A 19,926-nucleotide genomic window follows, 5' to 3' on the forward strand; every position below is an offset into this window, starting at 1 on the left:
GCACATGTATAGGCCCTGAGATTTCATTAATCTTGATGAATATGAGGCACAGCATGAAAGTCACTATAGCAGAACACAGGGAACAAAGTGGGATGGGGTTAAAGAGAGAAACTGGGACTATAAAATCAGAGAATGGGCAAGACCAGATTATGTGAGGCTCTCTGGGCTGTGGCTTTTACTCTGATGTGATTGGAAGCAGAGGACAGAGGCAGTCTGCTTTCAACGTGTTAAGTTACATAGTCCCCAAATAAATGCATATCCTAGTCTTCCGATCATGTTACTGTTATCTTGGCAAAAGGCCTTTGCAGGTGTGATTAAATTAAGTATTCGTCTATGAGGAGATTATCCTGGATTATCCACATGGGCATAATGTAATTATAATAGTTTTTGTGATAGAAATTTAGTGGGAGTTGGAGGATGTGATGTGATAAGAAAAGTGAAGGTTGGAGTGAATATGCTTTGAAGATGGAAGAAGGACGCAGAAGCCAAGGAATATGGATGACCTCTAAAAGCTTAAAAAAAAGAATGGACTCTCCCCTCAGAGTTTCTTGAAGGAGCAACCCCTGCTTACACTTTCACTTTAACCAGTAAAATTGATATCAGACTTGACCGCCCGAACTGTAAGAGAATAAGTTTATGTTGTGTCAAACTGCTAAGTTTGTAGTAATTTCTTACAACAGCAATAGGAAAGTAATAAGTATATTAGTTATATACTTAAAATTATTAAATATATGTGTCAAGTCATCAACTGGAAAGTCAAAAGAATGGAAGAAGAGAGTTCTGTTAGAAGATAATAGTGGCTTGGGCTGGTTCAGAAAAGTAAATAGACTAAAGAATTTGCTGATTAATTGTGCAACTTGAGAGAAGGAAGATGTATTAGTTTTCTATTGTTGAATAAGAAAATTAGCAAAAATTTGCAGTTTTGGTTGTAAATAGCAACCAATATGTATTATCTCAGTTCCATCTACTTATTTTCTCAAGAATGCAAGTGGGCTCTAGACACTTAGAGTCCCTCAAAGCCAAAATTAAAGTATCAGCTAAGCTGGACTTTTCCCTGGAGTCTTTGAGGAAGAATCCACTTTCCAGCTTGTTTAACTTTCTGACAGAATTTAGTTCCTTGTGGTTGTAGGACTGAAAGCCCAGTTGTCATTCTGCTGCCCAGGAGGGGTTGCTCTGAGTAACTAAAGGCTGCTCTCACATCCTTTTCATGTCACCCTTTCCATCTTCAAAGTCAGCAATAGCCCACAGAATCCTTATCGTGCTTAGAATCTGAGCTCCCTTCTGCTACCCGGTAAGAAAATTTCATATTTTCAAGGACTCATATGACTATGTTGATTATTTCTGTACTCCAGTAACCTCTCCTTGATTAACTAAAAAGTCAACTTTATTAGCTGATGAGAAATTATTACATCTACCAAACCCCTTTTGCCACTGTCTTAGTTTGGGCTACTGTAACAGCATACCATAGACTGGGTAGCTTAAAAAACAAACATTTATTTTACACAGTTCTGCAGGCTGGAAGATCCAAGATTAAGGTGCAGGAAAATATATGTCTGGTCAAATACCTCCCCCTAGTTTGCAGATAGCTGCTTTCTTGCTGTGTCCTAATATGGCAGAAATGGTGAGAAAGGTAGCTCTCTGGTCTCTTCTTACAAGGGCACTAATCCTATCATGAGGACACCACCCTCATGACCTTATCTAAAATTAATCATCTATCTAAAGCTACCTAAATGCCATCTTATCAGGTGTTAGGGCTTAACATGTGAATTTGGGGGTGGGGGATGCAAACCTTCAGTTCATATTAGCAATATAATTTAAGACAATCACTTGTGTGATTAGAGGTAGATTTAATGGCCGGTTCACTGGGCATATGCCCTGGGCCCCGACTTCTGAAGGGTCCCACAAAATTCCAACTTTACACTTTTTTCTAATGACACCAAGTTTGGTATTATATGTGCAATTTTATCATTAATAGTACATAATATTTTTTATTTATTTAAAAATATGGTTAACATATATTTTTATTTTCCCTTTCTCTTTTTTCTTTTTAAGGGGCTCAATATTTTCTTCTGCTATCATGGTCTCAACCGACCTTAATCCGCCTCTGTGTGTGATACCATATTCATTGTCCCAGGGATTAAGTTGAGGGATAATGAGGGGTGAGGTATTTTATATTTCTAACAGGTGCCAAGGCTGGCTCTCTGTCTCTCTCTCTCCTTTTATTTTTTTCTGAAATGAGCAAGCAGATGATCAATGTGCTATAGGCAATGTGTTAAATGCAGAAAAAAATAGCAGGTTTGTCAAAAGAAAAAATAGCAAGAATTATGTAACTTGGGGATGCCAATTAGACATCTAAATGATACAAAGGAGCTGCCAGTCAGATATATTGATATGCCCCCACCCTACAGGAGAAAGAGATAAGGGGCTGAGAATATTAATTGTGAATCACCAGTACATATGTGATATGTATGCCACAAAATTATGTGAGCTCATCTGGAAGGAGTGTAGCTGAGTAACACTGAGAATCGCAACATTCAGGAGTCTGAGAAAGGTGGCGGTGCCCTCAGAGGAAGTGGAAACTGAGAGGCTAGTGATAGGAGAAATCAGGAAAATGTGTCAGCAGCAGGGAACTTGTTAGAATTGAATATTTTTGGCATGCCACCCCAGACTCCACAGATCAGAAATTCCTGAACGGGATCAAGCAATTTATTGTTAAAAAGGCTTCCGGCTAACTCTCATACTTCTAAAAGTTTGAGAACTATAATTGTTTAGAACACTGGGAAAGGACAAAATGGAGATAGGCAAGAACTTAATGTCCTTGTGTCTGTACATGATATCCTTGAATATTTGCAGCAACAGCATCTGAGAGATTGTAAAAAATAAGACTAAGGACTCACCCAGGATTTCCTGAATTCAAATCTGCATTTAAAAAAATCTCCCCAGGTAGTTCACATCTACATTAACATTTGAGAAGCATTGTTCCATGCTATATTAATTCCAAGTGACAGTAAGACAATACATGTATAAACACACAGGCCACATAGCTCTATAATTGCATGCACCATAATTGATATTTTCTTCTTTTAAAAATACAATTCTTTGGACATCTTTTAAAATATATAAATTATTAAATTAAAAAATGTTTAATTTTTTTAATTTTCTTTTTAAGTGAGAGACGGGAAGTTAGTGAGACAGACTCCTATATGCACCCCAACCAGGATCCACCTGGCAATACCTGTCTTGGGCCAATGCTCGAACAAACCAGAGCTCTCCTCAGTGCCCAGGGCCACACTGGAACCAGTGAAGCCTCTGTCTGCAGGAGGAAAAGAAGAAAAGAAGGGGGAGGAGGAGGAGTGGAGAAGCAGTTGGTCACTTTGTTTGTGTGCCCTGACTAGGAATCAAACCTGGGACGTCCATACACTGGGCTGACGCTCTATCCACTGAACAAACCGGCCAGGGCTAAATTATTAAATCTTTAAACCATTCATTTAGAGGATTAGTAAAGTATTTCTTCCAAATTTTCCAATGTTTGAGTCACCTGGAATGAATCTTTATGCCCTCTGAAGACCATGAGAAATAGAATCTCTAGCTCAGAGACCAGGGGAGGAATGAGGCTTTGGTTATAAGTGTCCAGGTGAAAATTTTCAGAGAACACCGAGCAAATGAAAATTAACTTCACCAGTTTCTTCTTTCCTCTCATTATAATTAAATATACCTGAAATATGGGAAACAGTTAACACTGGGTAAAGACAAATTATTTTATAATATTGTGTACTATTGGCCTGCTTCAGATGAGCAACTGAGAGTTAAAGAGGACAAAAGATTATATGTCACTTTATTTTTAACATGGAGCTCAGTCGGAAAGTAATCTGTAAAGATTACTGCATTCCTTAATACCTTAGATTTGCTATTTAAAATGTGTGCATCAAGAATTTATCATGTTTTTTGATAAAAATGAAAATTTTAAAAAATGGAAAATAATTCAGGAAATGTCAATATATGAATACATTTTAAAATATTATTAAAAGATAGTGAATTATAAAAGAAAAAACATATAAAAGAAAGAACATAATGTAAATAAGAAAGTTTCACATCAGGCAGTTAGGCCCAAATTTGAAAGTTAATTTAAATAATCAATGAAAGCCTATTTCTTTATAAACCATTGCCATTTGAATACTTGCAACGTCAAATACTAATGTGCATCATTATCAAAGATAATTTTCTTTTCAGCAGTTAGCCTTAGCAGATGAGAAAAACACAGCTGATATTCATGCCATGCAGAAGAAAGTGAAAGATTTACAAGGAAGTGCTCTTCATTTTCTTGTGAGCTGTAAAGTCTGTCCAAATAGCAATATTCTCTCCGGCAGGGAATCTGCTGCTTGGGCTGGCCACGTGTTATTGTATTTGGACTGTCTCCAATCTGCAAATGTTGACTTTTCATCTGTGACCAAGGACAAAAATCTGTATGAGGAACGTGTAAAACATTTAATCCTTGTTTACTTGTTAACCAAGGTTTTGTCAAATCCTGCTGGTATGGGTTATTTTTTTGCATTTGTTCCTCAAGGTGACTGCAGATGCATTCTCAATGTTCTGTTTAAATCTGGAAAGTCCTGATTAAACCATTAGGTGTTTACTTAGATTTAGAAATATAAATTTTGATCTAAATATAGTTTCTCATTCCAATACCTAAACATGACCTAAGTAATAGAGTAATCTACAGGAACAATTGATTTATAATTTCTTTGCCCTGTCTTGGGCTTCTCATTAATAAAATGAATATAACATTGAAAAATTTGATTAGCTATAACAAACCACAGTGATGTTTAATAAAAGAATATGAGGATGGTAGAGGTCATACATCAAAATCTAGTATTTTACAATCAATTTATAGATAAGAGTCTAAGAACTAGGAAATCTAAAATTACTTTCACAAAATCCATGTTTGAATCTACTCTGAATGCTGTAGTGATGTAGTAAAGTGATTTGAGATTTCTGGGCTGGTTATGATTTTAGGTATTTTATGTAATAATTTCTTGAACTTAAGATAAAATAAAATAAAAATTATGGAATGAGACCCTGGCTGGTTGGCTCAGCAGTAGAGCGTCGGCCCAATGTGTGAAAGTCCAAGTTTGACTCCCAATCAGCGCACACACAGGATAAGCGACCAACTACTTCTCCCCCTTCTCCCTTTCCTTTCTCTCTCTTTCTTTCTCTCTACCCCTACACCCCCACTCCTACAGCCATGGCAAAGAAGTTGATTCCAGGCTCTGAAGATGGCACCCTGGCCTCCACTCAGGTGCTAAAAGAGTTTGGTTGCTGAGCAACAATGCAGTGGCCCCAGAGGAGCAGAGCATTACCCCATAGGGTGCTTGATGGGTGTATCCTGGTCAGAGTGCATGCTGGAGTCTATCTCTCTGCCTCCTACCCTGCGCTTAATTAATTAATTAATTAATTAAATATTATGAAATGAATGAATGGAAAACATTTTTTCTATAAGTATACTGAAATTTTCCAGATGTATTTTTGAATTTAAACTGTTCACATCATTATGCTATATTATTCCATATAAAAATCAGTTATAATGACAATTAAATTTACATACCTTTTCTGTATAATAATAGCAGAATGATAACTATTATTTATTCCAATGTAATATTGATTTAAAAGTATTGACTGGGCATAGTATAATTTGAACTGAAATAGAAATAAGGTATTAAAGGGCATGTGGGCAATGCTTACCATTACCTGTTTATCAACTCCAATATTTGAAATTAATTTTTACATATTTAAATTGGGAGCAAAATTGCCTGACCAGGCGCAGTGGATAGAGCTTTGGACTGGGATGCCGAGGACCCAGGTTCAAGACCTTGAGGTCGCCAGCTTGAGCGTGGGCTCATCTGGTTTGAGCATGGCTCACCAGCTTGGACCCAAGGTCGCTGGCTCGAGCAAGGGGTTACTCGGTCTGCTGAAGGCCCACTGTCAAGGCACATATGAGAAAGCAATCAATGAACAACTAAGATGTCACAATGCGCAAAGAAAAACTAATGATTGATGCTTCTCATTTCTCCGTTCCTGTCTGTCTGTCCCTGTCTATCCCTCCCTCTGACTCTCTCTGTCTCTGTAAAAACAAAACAAACAAACAAACAAAAAATTGGAAGCAAATTAATTGTTTTTTTTTCTTGGTTTTTTTTTTTTTTTTTTTTTTTGTATTTTTCCGAAGCTGGAAACGGGGAGAGACAGTCAGACAGACTCCCGCATGCGCCCGACCGGGATCCACCCGCACACCCACCAGGGGCAACGCTCTGCCCACCAGGGGGCGATGCTCTGCCCCTCCAGGGGCGTCGCTCTGCGTGACCAGAGCCACTCTAGCGCCTGGGGCAGAGGCCAAGGAGCCATCCCCAGCGCCCGGGCCATCTTTGCTCCAATGGAGCCTTGGCTGCGGGAGGGGAAGAGAGAGACAGAGAGGAAGGAGGGGGTGGGGGTGGAGAAGCAAATGGGCGCTTCTCCTATGTGCGCTGGCCGGGAATCGAACCCGGTCCCCCGCACGCCAGGCCGACGCTCTACCGCTGAGCCAACCGGCCAGGGCCGCAAATTAATTGTTTTGATTTGTTGTAGCAACTGCTCAATAAATATAAAATATTATGTTAGAATAGTGGATAGTAGAGGTGCCTATCAAGTAAATGCTTCTAATTATTTTAGGCCCTTCTAGATGTAATAAATATTTAGTTTTAGCTTTCCCCTTAAGATAATCCACAAAAATGATAAGAAATTATTATGCAGTTACACGTTGTTCCCCACTCCAAAAAGAAACCAAAAGGAAATAAACTAAGGGTGAAAATGAATTAGTAAAAATACTAAATATTTTTATATTGATCTCTTAGAGACACTAAAATAAGCTTAAAATGTAGTGGGTGAGAATATTTGTTTTCCTGATATTTTATTAAAGGAAGATTGATTAAAGCAAAGAACAAGTATGAAAATTAAGATTTTTTTTGTATATTAATAAGAACAATTGCAAACCAAAATTATAGGATAAGGGCCTACATAAAACAAAGACATTTTATCACTGTGCCTAAATATCAGGGAAACTGCTTCAGTGAATCTAAATCAGTGAATGTATCTTTCAATTTAAGGTGTGCAGTGACGCACAACTACATTTATGCTAGGGTACTATCTTGGGAAAATACAGCAAAATTAGAATTTAAGAACAATTTTTTGTATAAATTGAGTGATATATGTTCCTACCACAAAAAGGCCATTATAACATGATAATCTGTTACATTTTGCATGCAAGAGGCATATTTCTATAATAAAATTTTAAAAAAAATAAAAAAAAATTGAATAAACTATGATAAGTTTGATCCAACATGATGTAAAAAATGACATACTTTATAACTCAATTTTGGCAGTCTGTTTAGTCTTTTTTTTACCCAACAGTAAAATCTCCAAGGAAAATTTATTCACATAAAAGGCCAAACCTTTATATAGTATAAAACCTAACCAGAAATAGGAAGGTCTCATAATTTTTTTTTCTAATATCAGTTTCTAGGTTTGGAATTAAGGAGTTTCAAGTCATCAGGTTGAAATGCAGGTGGTCAGCAGGCCAGAAGCTACTTGTAATTACAGCAGTGAGTTAATCAATGAAGTAACAATTCTGCTTCCAGGTATAATGAAATGAGATCAAGACTCACTCAAGTATCCTACCATTTAACTATAGAGATCCATTAACTTGGAGTGTTTCACATTTTAAACCTGCATCTTTAAAAGTTAGCAATTTAAGCAGCTCTCGAAAGGCTGTTGCCTAAACCAGAGGAAAAGTACTTTGTTGGTTTTGCCTGAGAAGGTGAATTGTGCAAAGGTGAAGAGGGAAATATATTGCAGATTGTGAAAGGGAACAAATAATTTAGATTTTAAAAAATCACTAAATATGTTACTGTTAAAAATAAAACATGATGTGGTTTATAATTATTTTTATAGAGAAAGAAAACAAATTGGTGTAATGCTATAATGATTTATATGAGCAGTTTGGAATCCTGATCTGGATTCTAAATAGATATTATAAAACAACTAAAACATTACAAAATATATCTTTAAAAATGGAAAATAGAAAAAGTACATGCATGAGTGCTCTCAGAGGAGTGAAATCTCAAGACATTTATTAAAAATTCACCACAGTCTCTGATTCATGCAACGAATGTTAGGTATTCAATAAATACTTGTTGAGGAAATGTATTAATAAAAAATAAATATAGTTATCAATACCATTACTGATCTGATAACACTAAATATAATTATATGTCCAAGATAAAGAATACTTTATTGCATATACAGTTTGCAGTATTAATGAAAATTTCCTGATGTTTTAAATGCCATGTACTTAATAGATTATTAATAATCATATTTGGGAAATAAAAATATTCAATATCAATTTTTTTTAGGAATGGTTTTCATTCAGTAGTTCTAAAAATGAGAGAAACGAATTGGAAACTATTTAATGTTTAGCATGCTTCAGATAATATATTTTATTTTATTTTTTTTACAGGGACAGAGAGTGTCAGAGAGAGGGAGAGAGAGGGATAGATAGGGACAGACAGACAGGAAGGGAGAGAGTTGAGAAGCATCAATCATCAGTTTTTCGTTGTGACACCTTAGTTGTTCATTGATTGCTTTCTCATATGTGCCTTGACCATGGTCCTTCAGCAGACCAAGTAACCCCTTGCTCGAGCCAGCGACCTTGGGTCCAAGCTGGTGAGCTTTTTGCTCAAGCCAGATGAGCCCGCGCTCAAGCTGGCGACCTCAGGGTCTCGAACCTGGGTCTTCCGCATCCCAGTACGACGCTCTATCCACTGCACCACCACCTGATCAGGCCAGATAATATATTTTTAAAAGACAGGGACTGTTTTAGGGAACCAGTGGAACAACTATTTCCTTCTAATAATCCATCATCCAAAAAAAAATTTTTTTCTCTTTTTACCAATTATTGATTTTTATTTTATTTATTTTTGAAATTATTAACTGAGTTTATTGGGGTGACATTGGTTAATAAAAGTATACAAGTTTAAGGTGTATAGTTCTATACTAGATCACCTATATATTGCATTGTATTTACCACTCTGAATCAAGTCTCCCTCCATCACCATCTATCCCTACCCTCCTCTACCTCCCACATCACCTTTCCTTTCCTGCAGTCCCCACTGTCTATGTATTTATTGATTTTTAGAAAGAGAGGAAGGGAGAGAGAGAGAGAAACATTGCTTTGTTGTTCCACTCACTTATGCATTCATTGGTTGTTTCTTGCATGTGCCCAGACTGGGGATATGCAACCTTGGTGTATCCGGACGACGCTCTAAGCAACTGAGCTACCCAGCCAGATTCTGTTATATAACGTCTGCCTTGAAGGGGATGCTATCTGTAATAATTTCTCAGTACACTTTCAATCTTACAAAATCATAATGGGCAATTAACATTATTCATAGACCATCATTATTATTTGGGAATATGAGAAATCAGACTGATAAGTCACTTTTTTTCTATGAATGGATTTTAAATCCAGTTGGGAGAAAACAAAAATAAAAAATGGATACTCATGAATGTGCAGAACAAAATGTCAATAAGAGCTGAGGGAGCTCAATTAAAAAATTTGTTATTCATCAATAAGAGACGATCTGTGCAAATCTTCTAAGTGCATATGAGACATGAATCGATGTAGTTTTGAAAGCATGAAGTGGTTTGGGGAAAAGGAGGTGACCCTTGTGAGGGTCAGTAATGAAATGAAAACAGTCCAGGTGAAAAGCATCGTCTAAGTTTGTGACCCTAATATGAAGAGGATGGATTGGTTTGTGGAAAATATGTTAGCTCTGTGGATAGAGTCACTGAGCACACGAAAGCTGACCTAAAAGAGAGAAATTGGTTCAAACTTTTAAAATGTGGGCAGAATTCAGAGTGCAAAGTAAGGGTCATAGAGAAGTTTAAATTAAATATCCTAGGAAGCAAGTAATCATTGGAGGTTTATGAAAGAAATGAGTTTAAGTAATTAATATGTGTTTAAATATAATAAAACTGCTTGCTTTGGGGGGACGGGGAATATGAGTCTGATAGAAAGGAATTCAGGATTTTCTAAAGAGCAGATTTTCGATTAAAAAAATGACTAAAATTTTAATTTGTAGGAAAGTGTATTTTAGCCACATTTTTTTTTCACATCCTGTATCCATTCTAATGTTGCCTGTGTTTTGTGGTCTCAGGTATGTGCTATGAAATATTGCCCATTTCAGCAGGTATTGTTTAACCTGCAAGAAACAACTAAATATTATTAACACAAGTTAATAAAATAATAAATATAATAAAATCCTTGGTTATTGGACTCTTAAAAATGTTAGTACTGCTAGCTTGGGTCTTAGCAAAGACCTACATTTAAATTTTTTAGTTATTTTAATTGTTCATTAAGCAAACTTGCTGGTATGTCTTCCCCATTTTTTTCTACACTTTTAATCTGATGACTCTGCTGTTCAAATTGCTTTATGCCTTAGGCATTCTTACCTATCCACTTAACCTCATTCGTAAAATCAATTCCTAATTTCCAAGCTATCACTTATCACTGGACTGTTTAATCAAGGAAGAAAAAACAACAACAAAAAACAACTTTTTCCTTAACTATTTGGCTGCTGTTATTCCATAAATGAGCTGATATTTTTACACAATCACAAGAGTTTACTTTTGAAATCAAGGTAAAAATGTTTGTTCTAGATTGCCTGCTGATAAAACAAATAAATAAAACAGAAATATCTATGATGACTTCACCCCTGCTCCCAAATATTAGAAGGCATGTGATCAGTTTAGCTGTAGTTTTATACTGTAGCGCTCCAGCCCACTGGGACCGACCAGTGTTGCGTGGAAGAAACCTACTCAAGACACAAACTTATGTCAAGAGGAAGATGGGGAGGCTTGCCAAGTGAGGCAAAGAAGAGTGACCTCCTGAATCTCTTCCCTTAGGTTTTATTGATCAGAAGCAGAACAGAGGTAACAGGATTACAAGGGAAGGAGGCTAGGTGCTAAGGGGAAAGAATGACTAATGGCCATTTTGCTGACCTGGAGAGAGGGCTAATTTGAGTCAGTACATTCTTTTCTTTTGCTAATTACCAAGCACAAAGGAAGGGGCAATCTAGAACCTCTAGGCTAATTTCTAAAACCCGTTAACATGCATTCCTTTGTGTCTGCACAAAGGTCACTCACTCACTCACATAGTGTCTTGGTGTTTATATACATGCACTCAGGGCTTTTTTTTTTTAAATTTTGTTAGATTGTACTTTTTTATTTGAGAGAGACAGAAGGGGGATGAAGCAGGAAGCATCAACTCCCATATGTGCCTTGACAAGCCCAGGGTTTTGAACCTGTGACCTCAGCATTCCAGGTTGATGCTTTATCCACTGTGTGCCACCACAGGTCGGGCCACTCAGGGCTTTTAACTAATGTTCCCTAATCCAAATCATAGAGGGTTCGAGGTGAGATAGGTGATTTCCTACATTATCCATTACGAAAATATGTTAAGCTGGGAAGGAAGCAAATGCTGTCTTTGAAATCAAATGGCTCCTTTATTTCCTTTGATTTCCTCAGACCAGGTACAGATGTGCTTTTGGTATACACTGTAGCAAAGATATTATTTAAAATGATTATTGAACTTTTTTAATTGTTGAAAAAATATTTTCAGGTAATTTTACATATTAATGACTAATATTCACATGGAATAACAGTATTACGTATATCCAGTTAGAGTATTTATTTATTTAGCATATTATTTTTAATATATTTTAAGTTGTCCTTTTTCATTTTGTTTTCATGGAGTTGTAACACTTACATATTCTTCAGCATTGCACATAAAAATTTCTATTTTTATAATTTCTCATAAATATGAGATTTTTGTTAAGAATTAAGACTTATGTCAATAATAATACATATGCCACAGAAAGAGTTGACCAGAAATATCTGTCTGTCTATGTGTCCTTTTACTTACTTATTTTTCTGTCTCCCTGGATGTAAACAAAGCCTTCAGGAAGAAAAAGATCATTCTTACCTCTGTAACAAGAAATTCAATTCCTTCTATATTATTCTTAAAAGATTAAAAAAGGAAAAAATATCTTTGAATTGTTTAACCTAATATACTTTTTATGGTAAAATGAGATCAGCCATGCTCTTTTTTTCTAGGAGATTATTTTAAAAGAATTCTAACCACTTTTTTTCTTTTATTTTCTTTGCCTCTGTCCTCTGCAGACGGGCCTCTGGGACCCCGAGGCTTAGCTGAAGCTACAGAGATGTGCACTCAGGAGTGCTTGGTTTTGGGTCACTCTGATAATTGCTGGATGCCACCTGGCTTGGGTCCATATCAACACCCCAAATCTCCTCTCTCAACTTTTGCACCGCAGAAGGAATGGGCCAAGAAGGACAAGCTGGTGAACGGGCACACCCTGACTAGAGCCTGGAAAGAAGAGAGCAACAGGAACCAGTTCAATGACAGAAAGCAGTATGGCCCCAACGAAAGCCATTTCAACAACGGCAGCCACATGACTGACATTCCTCTGGCCAATCTGAAGTCCTATAAGCAAGCAGGAGGTGCTATTGAGAGTCCTAAGGAGCACCAACTCTAAAAATCAACAACGAGAATGACAAAAATAAAAAACAACAAAAAAAGGCTGTATGGGACCTAATAACTTTAATCTTAATAGACATGCTAATACTGTGTGTGTCAGAGCTTTATGTATTCGATAGATCTATACAACTATGCCCCTTATAGCAGGGATATTCATAACTTTGTGTTAGCACCATGGAGGATACAATGTTTTGCCACATACAGAGGAAGTAGTTTTACTAGCCATGTGATCTTGTTTACTGGAATTGATTAAACTCTCCAGAGATCTCTCCATTGTGCAAGTATTCTTTTTTTTTTTTTTCTTTAATCACATTTTATTTAGCCCCTGGACTGCTGCTATGAACAATAGAATATGCATTTGGAGAGTAAGAAAGTTCCATGGATTAGAGTGACTGACAAATATATCCAGTTAGAAAATTGTGCTCTTTTTGTCATTGATTTGTGCTGGGACTGCTATACTTGACATTATACTTCAAATGAAACTTAAAAAGATAAGCATTAAACCTATTGTGCTGTTAACAACATTAGTGGACACTTGTAAGTCAGTGTTAAAGTATTTGTAAATAGAAGCAAGTTATTATTAACAAATTTTGTGTACTTATAACGTTCACCTAAACAATGTTGTAGCATAATTCTGTGTTTTATGGTTGTTTCTTTACTTTTCTTTTTCTTTTGCCTCTTTGTCGTTATTTTGTTGTTTCTTTTAGTGAGGTGTTTCTGCGTTAGTAGTCTGTCTTGACACACATTGTTCAAAGGATCTCAAACACTTGTGTTTTAAAAAAGGTTCTGGAATCTTGCTTCTTTTATGATAGCTTATAATGCTGAGAGTCTGTATAAGATAAAGATAAAAAGTTAAAACTTCATGTAAAAAATGACTTCTGCAAAAGCTTGGAAATTCAGAACCTATTTTCTTGACGTCCTTATTTTCAAAGTAGGCAAAAGCAAATCACTTAATTTGTAGTATTAAGTGAAAGAGTAATGGGAAAGTGTTATTGTTCAGAAAGTGATATAATACCCTGTACTTGTCACTCATGAGAAACTAATGTATCAAAATTAGCATATATTAAAGAAAAATTACTATTCTGAAATAGTTCAATTGGGCAAGTGTGTGTCTACAACTTTGTTGAATTGACAGAGTTTGTGTTGATCCTCATATACAATAATGTTGTTGTAACACAAGTGTTAGACCATAGCCACAAAATATTTAATGTGTTGTGCCTTCATGATGTAACAGAACATTCTCCAGGTAGGCTAGTTGGGGGAAATAAAGGGATAAATCTCTAAGTATTGCTGTTTAACTGTTTGTTATCATAGTTGGTCAATGCCTGGCAGGTACCGCATCTTGTCACTTAGGTCAACCAGAGTGACAACTAATGTTAATAAGATCTCAGTTGCACGTGCAAACAAATCCAAATTTGAACATTCTTAGGAGGTTTTTGTTAAGGCATGACAGATGATTTAAACAAATAAATAGCATGCAACAAAATGTCTTTATTGAAAGCAGTGAAAGTTATCTTAACGCCACGGTTCAACATCAGTTTAAAATAAAATAAAATAAAATAAAAAAAGTTTGCTAATCTGATAATTTGTTACCAAAAATAAATTACTTTGTAAATAGCAATTCACACTTTTTCACAGTATAATGGAAAATAATGGGTAGGGGTGCATTGCTTATTGCAGTACATTTTTGTCGGTTTGTGAGGGGTGTTTGATGACTTTGACAGAATAAATATCTAAACAAGTATCCTTGTTACTGCTTTGCCAGTTCTACGTTATTTACAATTATTCAGCTCTTGCAATAAATGTTCTGAATTCCTGACTGTATGTGTTGATTCTTGGTCAACATTCAAAGTGACAAATGCTATTCTAATTATTGGATAAATTTACGTTGATAAAATTTAACTTTTAATTAGAAATCAAAGGAGACTTGTTAGAGGTTTAACACCTTTGTTCTGAAAGTATGGGTCCAAGTTAGAATAAAATTTCCCTAATTGTGTATAAAATCATTTTCTAGGGAAATTTATGGAGAGAACTGTTTCACTTTTTAGGTAAGATTTATGCAAATTTCATCACAGTGAAATCCCAAGTCAGAAACTGGGCAGGTAACACTGGTTAGTAAGTGTGATTATCTTCTTGACTCAGTCTCTTTAAATAGATTCATGAAACAAACTCTCACATATTTCAGTTTTGAGCATAACAGAAGAGGACCACTCTGGGATTAAGAGTTTAGAACAAGAGCCAAAACTTCATCGATATTTATTTCAGGTTAGGAAAATAGGCTCAGAAAGCCGTCAAGATAATAACATTCATATATATACCATGTGCTTATATTGACCATTGAGCAACTGAATCAGTGCTCACTCATGATGCAGTTTAGGGTAAATAAAAAGGCCTGGCCTTTTCTCTAGTGCAGGGGTCGGGAACCTTTTTATGCTGAGAGAGTCATGAACGCCACATATTTTAAAATGTAATTCCGTGAGAGCCATACGATGACCTGTGTACGTTATGCATTATCCAATAAAAATTTGGTGTCCTGGAGGACAGCTGTGATTGGCTTCAGCCACCCACAACCATGAGCATGAGCGGTAGGAAATGAATGGATTGTAATACATGAGAATGTTTTATATTTTCAACATTATTATTTTTTTTATTAAATATTTGCTGCAAGCCAGATGCAGCCATCAAAAGAGCCACATCTGGCTCACGAGCCATAGGTTCCTGACCCCTGCTCTAGAGCTTTTAGGAGAGTTGGAAAATAAGATTCAGGAAGTAGAGACATGGAGGTGAAGATACTTGCTTAGACCAGTGACTGTAAGTGAAACCATAGCCCATCTAAGCCAGACTGACCATTTCCCCACCATTCTGCAGCACAGCGATAGCACTATTCTCCTTTCCTTCACAGAGACAGAGCTGCCCCAGGATGCAGAGGATGACTGTATCTTGAAAACAGGTCTCACTGTGGGGGGAAGAAAAATCCATGCCTGCACAATTCTTTTCTTTTTTTTTTTTTTAAATTTTTTTTTTTTGTATTTTTCTGAAGCTGGAAACGGGGAGAAACAGTCAGACAGACTCCCACATGCGCCCGACCGGGATCCACCCATCACGCCCACCAGGTGCGACGCTCTGCCCACCAGGGGGCGATGCTCTGCCCCTCTGGGGCATCGCTCTGTCGCGACCAGAGCCACTCTAGCGCCTGGGGCAGAGACCAAGGAGCCATCCCCAGCGCCCGGGCTATCTTTGCTCCAATGGAGCCTTGGCTGCGGGAGGGGAAGAGAGAGACAGAGAGGAAGGGTGGGGTGGAGAAGCAAATGGGCACTTCTCCTATGTGCCCTGGCTGGGAATCGAACCCGGGTCCCCTGCACGCCAGGCCGATGCTCTACCGCTGAGCCAACCGGCCAGGGCCATTTATTTTTTAGCAATTAAGACATTTTCATTTGCCCTGAAGAATAAAGGATGAAAGAAACAAATAATTGCTTTCATATATACTTTTTCTTTCCCTTAGAAAATGGAAGAGAAATAACATTCTTTTTATGAATAATAATAATAAAAAGTAAAATTTGGGAAAGAAAAACTCCTACCTCCACTGTATTCTTCTAATAAATACAACAATATTTACTCTTATCAAGACATTCAGTTGTATGTTCTGTGAAATTTTAAGATTGATAATATCACAACCCCAAAAATAATTTACTCATCAAGTAATTAAAATAATATTCAAAATAACTATTTCTTAAATATTATCCACATTGTTTTATGTGTAGACATTGAATACTATGAATCATTATTTTCCTGAAAGTCAAAACCATTTATAGTTCCTAGGAAAACACACCTATATAAAATGTATAAAAATAATTGTGTTTAGAGTGATTATTACAGTGCAATATATGCACACATTTTTTAAGGCAGGTATAGAAATAAGCTTTATAAAACTGAATATGACCAATTTGAATGAACATTTATACACATATGCTAGCATAAAATATGTAACAAATTCATGTTCATTCACTAATAGACTGAGTAGTCATTTTGCTGCACTGATGCTATTCAGCAAACCTCATTCAGCATAGAGTGGTGTTCCCAGCCACCCATCATTCTTAGCTGAAGCTACAAATGCAGCTGAGGCCCAGAAGACATTCTAGTATTTATTAAACTCTTTTGGCTAGAAGCCAGGAATGGCTAATTATTAGTAGTGAGGAGTTTTGGCAGCTAGGGATGAAAGGGATGCCTTGTCAGTTTTAATTCTAATGTGAATGCCTGGGTGTTAGTTTGTCAGAGGGCAAACCAAACTATGAGAAGGAGGAGCGCTGTTGCCAGCCTAAAAATGCTTCATTCTTCTGCTTTGTTTTAAATAAAGCTGATCTCTTCCTAGAGGATGCTCCTTCACTGGTTCTTTTGAAAGAGATTGCTTTCAAATTCTCCTACTGCTCTTAAAGGCACAGTGATCACATAATCAATTCTCTGTAGATTGTTTTTCCTCTTTCACAACTACCAGTTTAAATTTTAGTACATCCAACCAGACTTTTCACAGTTGAAAAATGTAACATTATTCTCTTAGGGCTAAAATATCTTTATTAGTTATACAGTATTAAACAGGGCTATCATAATGATAATTTACATCAGTTCATTCAAAGTATGAATTACAAACTGTGATAAGAGAATACTGATTGTACAGGTTCTTGTTTCTTCTGTGTCATTTCATGACTTGAGGTTACCACGCAAGCCACCGGCACACTTTGTTGCATTCACCCAGTGCTGTCCACCCCCAACCAAGGAGATATTACTGTGGCCATCAGCCTATGGAAAATGTTAAAGTTACAGCAGCTCTCATTTTAAACCACATCTTATTTCTGCCACAGACAAGTTTTAGATTGGTTCCTTCACCCCCCCCCCCAAAAAAAAACACCATATGTCACAGAAAAATAAAACTGACAGAAAAATGACAAAAAATAAAACAAAATAAAAAATTGAGACAAAAGGAATATCATGTGTTCATACTTTATATATATTCATAAATTCATGTCACCAATTCTGTATTTTTTCCAGGAATAAGTCAGATATTTGTCAATGAGATTGCTAAGACATAAGAAAAATAAAAAAGAAGAAATCCATTCAGCAATAAATTAAGTAACATAAGTTTTTAAATTTCAGTGGATTGTAGCCTACCTTTATGTTTTTCTGCAAAGTCTGATGACAAATAGGCAATTAGAAACAATATGTTTAAAAATGTTAATTTTTTTCAAAGGTTAGCATTGTTTTAAGTTTTATTTTATTTGAATCATGAATCACACTATAAAAAATATATAAACTCTATAGGGGCCTGGCCGGTTGGCTCAGTGGTAGAGCGTCGGCCTGGCGTGAAGGAGTCCTGGGTTTGATTCCTGGCCAGGGCCCACAGGAGAAGCACCAATCTGCTTCTCCACCCCTCCCCCTCTCCTTCCTCTCTGTCTCTCTCTTCCCCTCCCGCAGCCGAGGATCCATTGGAGCAAAGTTTGCCCAGGCCCTGAGGATGGCTCTGTGGCCTCTGCCTCAGGTGCTAGAATGGCTCTGGTTGCATCAGAGCAACATCCCAGATGGGCAGAGCATCACCCCCTGGTGGGTGTGCCAGGTGGATCCTGGTCGGGCGCATGCGGGAGTCTGTCTGACTGTCTCTCCCCGTTTCCAGCTTCGGAAAAATACAAAACAACAACAACAACAAAAAAACCAACAACAACAAAAAAAACCCCATAAACTCTATATAAAATTATTTTTAAATGACTTATAATTATTTTAATTGTTAAATTATACATTACTTAAGTAACTGTGCTTACAAGTTCCACCCTATGGAAAACATCATGATAATGGCATCTATGCTAATTCTTAGACTACTCAGCATAGTTTCCTACAACATTCTCATTCTCCTCTCTGAACTATGGAAAATACTGTTTTTCTTAGAAAAAAAATTTCAAGAAGAAAAAGTAATTTCCTCAGCCTGTATAGCCAAGGGAACCATAATTCCTATACACAGATCAAGCCTCAATGATATGTTCTTATTCCCTACCCCACCCCTTTGTTTAAAACATCATTCATAAAATTTTGTTAAGGATCTAAAGGACCAGTGTCCGTGGATACAGTAGAGGTTACAAAAGATTGTTAACATCTTTACTGCCCAGTACATGTTGGTTAGATGGCCTTAGTTATGTTCCATAATATGACACCTGACATACAGTATTTTTAAAATTATTTACCTTTGGTTGGGATTATCCCAAATAACAAAGGAAATACTAGGGCTTTTAATCAGGGTCCAGAAATTTTTGGAGTTACTGAGAGGTCTGACACATTATGAAACAGAATATAATTTCCTGGGAAAATCTATTGAGCTGCACAATTGTCAGACTGAGATTTAAGTATGTGGGAAATTTATTGACGAACCTTTGTTTTTCTACAACAATTATACATCTTTTATGAGGCTTTGTCTTATTTATTCATTAATAATTGTAATTGTACTCATATAGTACTTTGCTCAGCATAGTTCTGAATATGTCCATGCATGAACATTAAGTTTTCTCATGTGCTTTTTTATTTAATATATGCTGTTTGTATCACCATGTTACAGAGGAGGGAACTGAGATACAGGAAGTTAATTGCATCAACTCTAGATCCTAGAGCAAGCAAGCACGAGTGCCAACTCAGCCGGTCTGACTGTAAAGTCTGGGCTCTCAACCACTAGACAGTATGACCTTATGAAAAATTTCAGCACTTTTTCATTTCGAATCATAAATTTCCTTAAAAATAAAATGATTTATTAACTTGTTCTGAAATAATATCCGCCTTTCACTTAAAGTTTGGTTTACCCAATGGATGATATATTTATATGTCGGTTTACATATTTTATTTATTAAATGTGTGACAGTTGTGCCATTTAGCCTTGGGACAAAACACCCACAGTCTAAAATGATGCACAGGTTTAGAGTGAATACAGCTTAACCCAGGCGTGGCTAACAGTTTTTGTCCCCGGGCCAGATTAGAAAGAAAACTTTTTTCATGGGCAGGACAAAATATTAAAATTTAAAAATTTGTTTAAATTTATAAATGTGAGTGAAAAAAATTTAATATACAATATTATTTTAATAAAAATATATTTTAATAAAAATATAATTACATACCGTATAAATATCCAAACTGTATCACAATCAACCAAAATAATATTTAATTAATAGAATGAGCTTGAAGGGGTAATATTGCAAATAAAACAATTATTTCATTTTACAAACAGCCTGGACATGTTTTCAGTTATCAACTGCAGCTAT

General features: G+C 36.3%; 1 protein-coding gene across 6 annotated transcripts in view; it reads left to right on the top strand.

Moving 5' to 3' along the window:
• Window positions 1-14,460, top strand: part of PCDH9 (protocadherin 9) — a 999,455-nt gene extending 984,995 nt beyond the window's left edge. For all 6 annotated transcript variants that reach the window (XM_066380792.1, XM_066380795.1, XM_066380793.1 and 3 more), the window contains one exon: window positions 12,265-14,460. In XM_066380792.1, coding sequence (XP_066236889.1) covers window positions 12,265-12,638 — 374 coding nt within the window. In that variant the 3' untranslated portion in view covers window positions 12,639-14,460. The remainder of the gene's footprint in view (window positions 1-12,264) is intronic.
• Window positions 14,461-19,926: the final 5,466 nt, after the last annotated feature.

The sequence above is a fragment of the Saccopteryx leptura genome, chromosome 4 (assembly GCF_036850995.1).
Source record: "Saccopteryx leptura isolate mSacLep1 chromosome 4, mSacLep1_pri_phased_curated, whole genome shotgun sequence".
NCBI classification, from domain to species: Eukaryota; Metazoa; Chordata; class Mammalia; order Chiroptera; family Emballonuridae; genus Saccopteryx; species Saccopteryx leptura.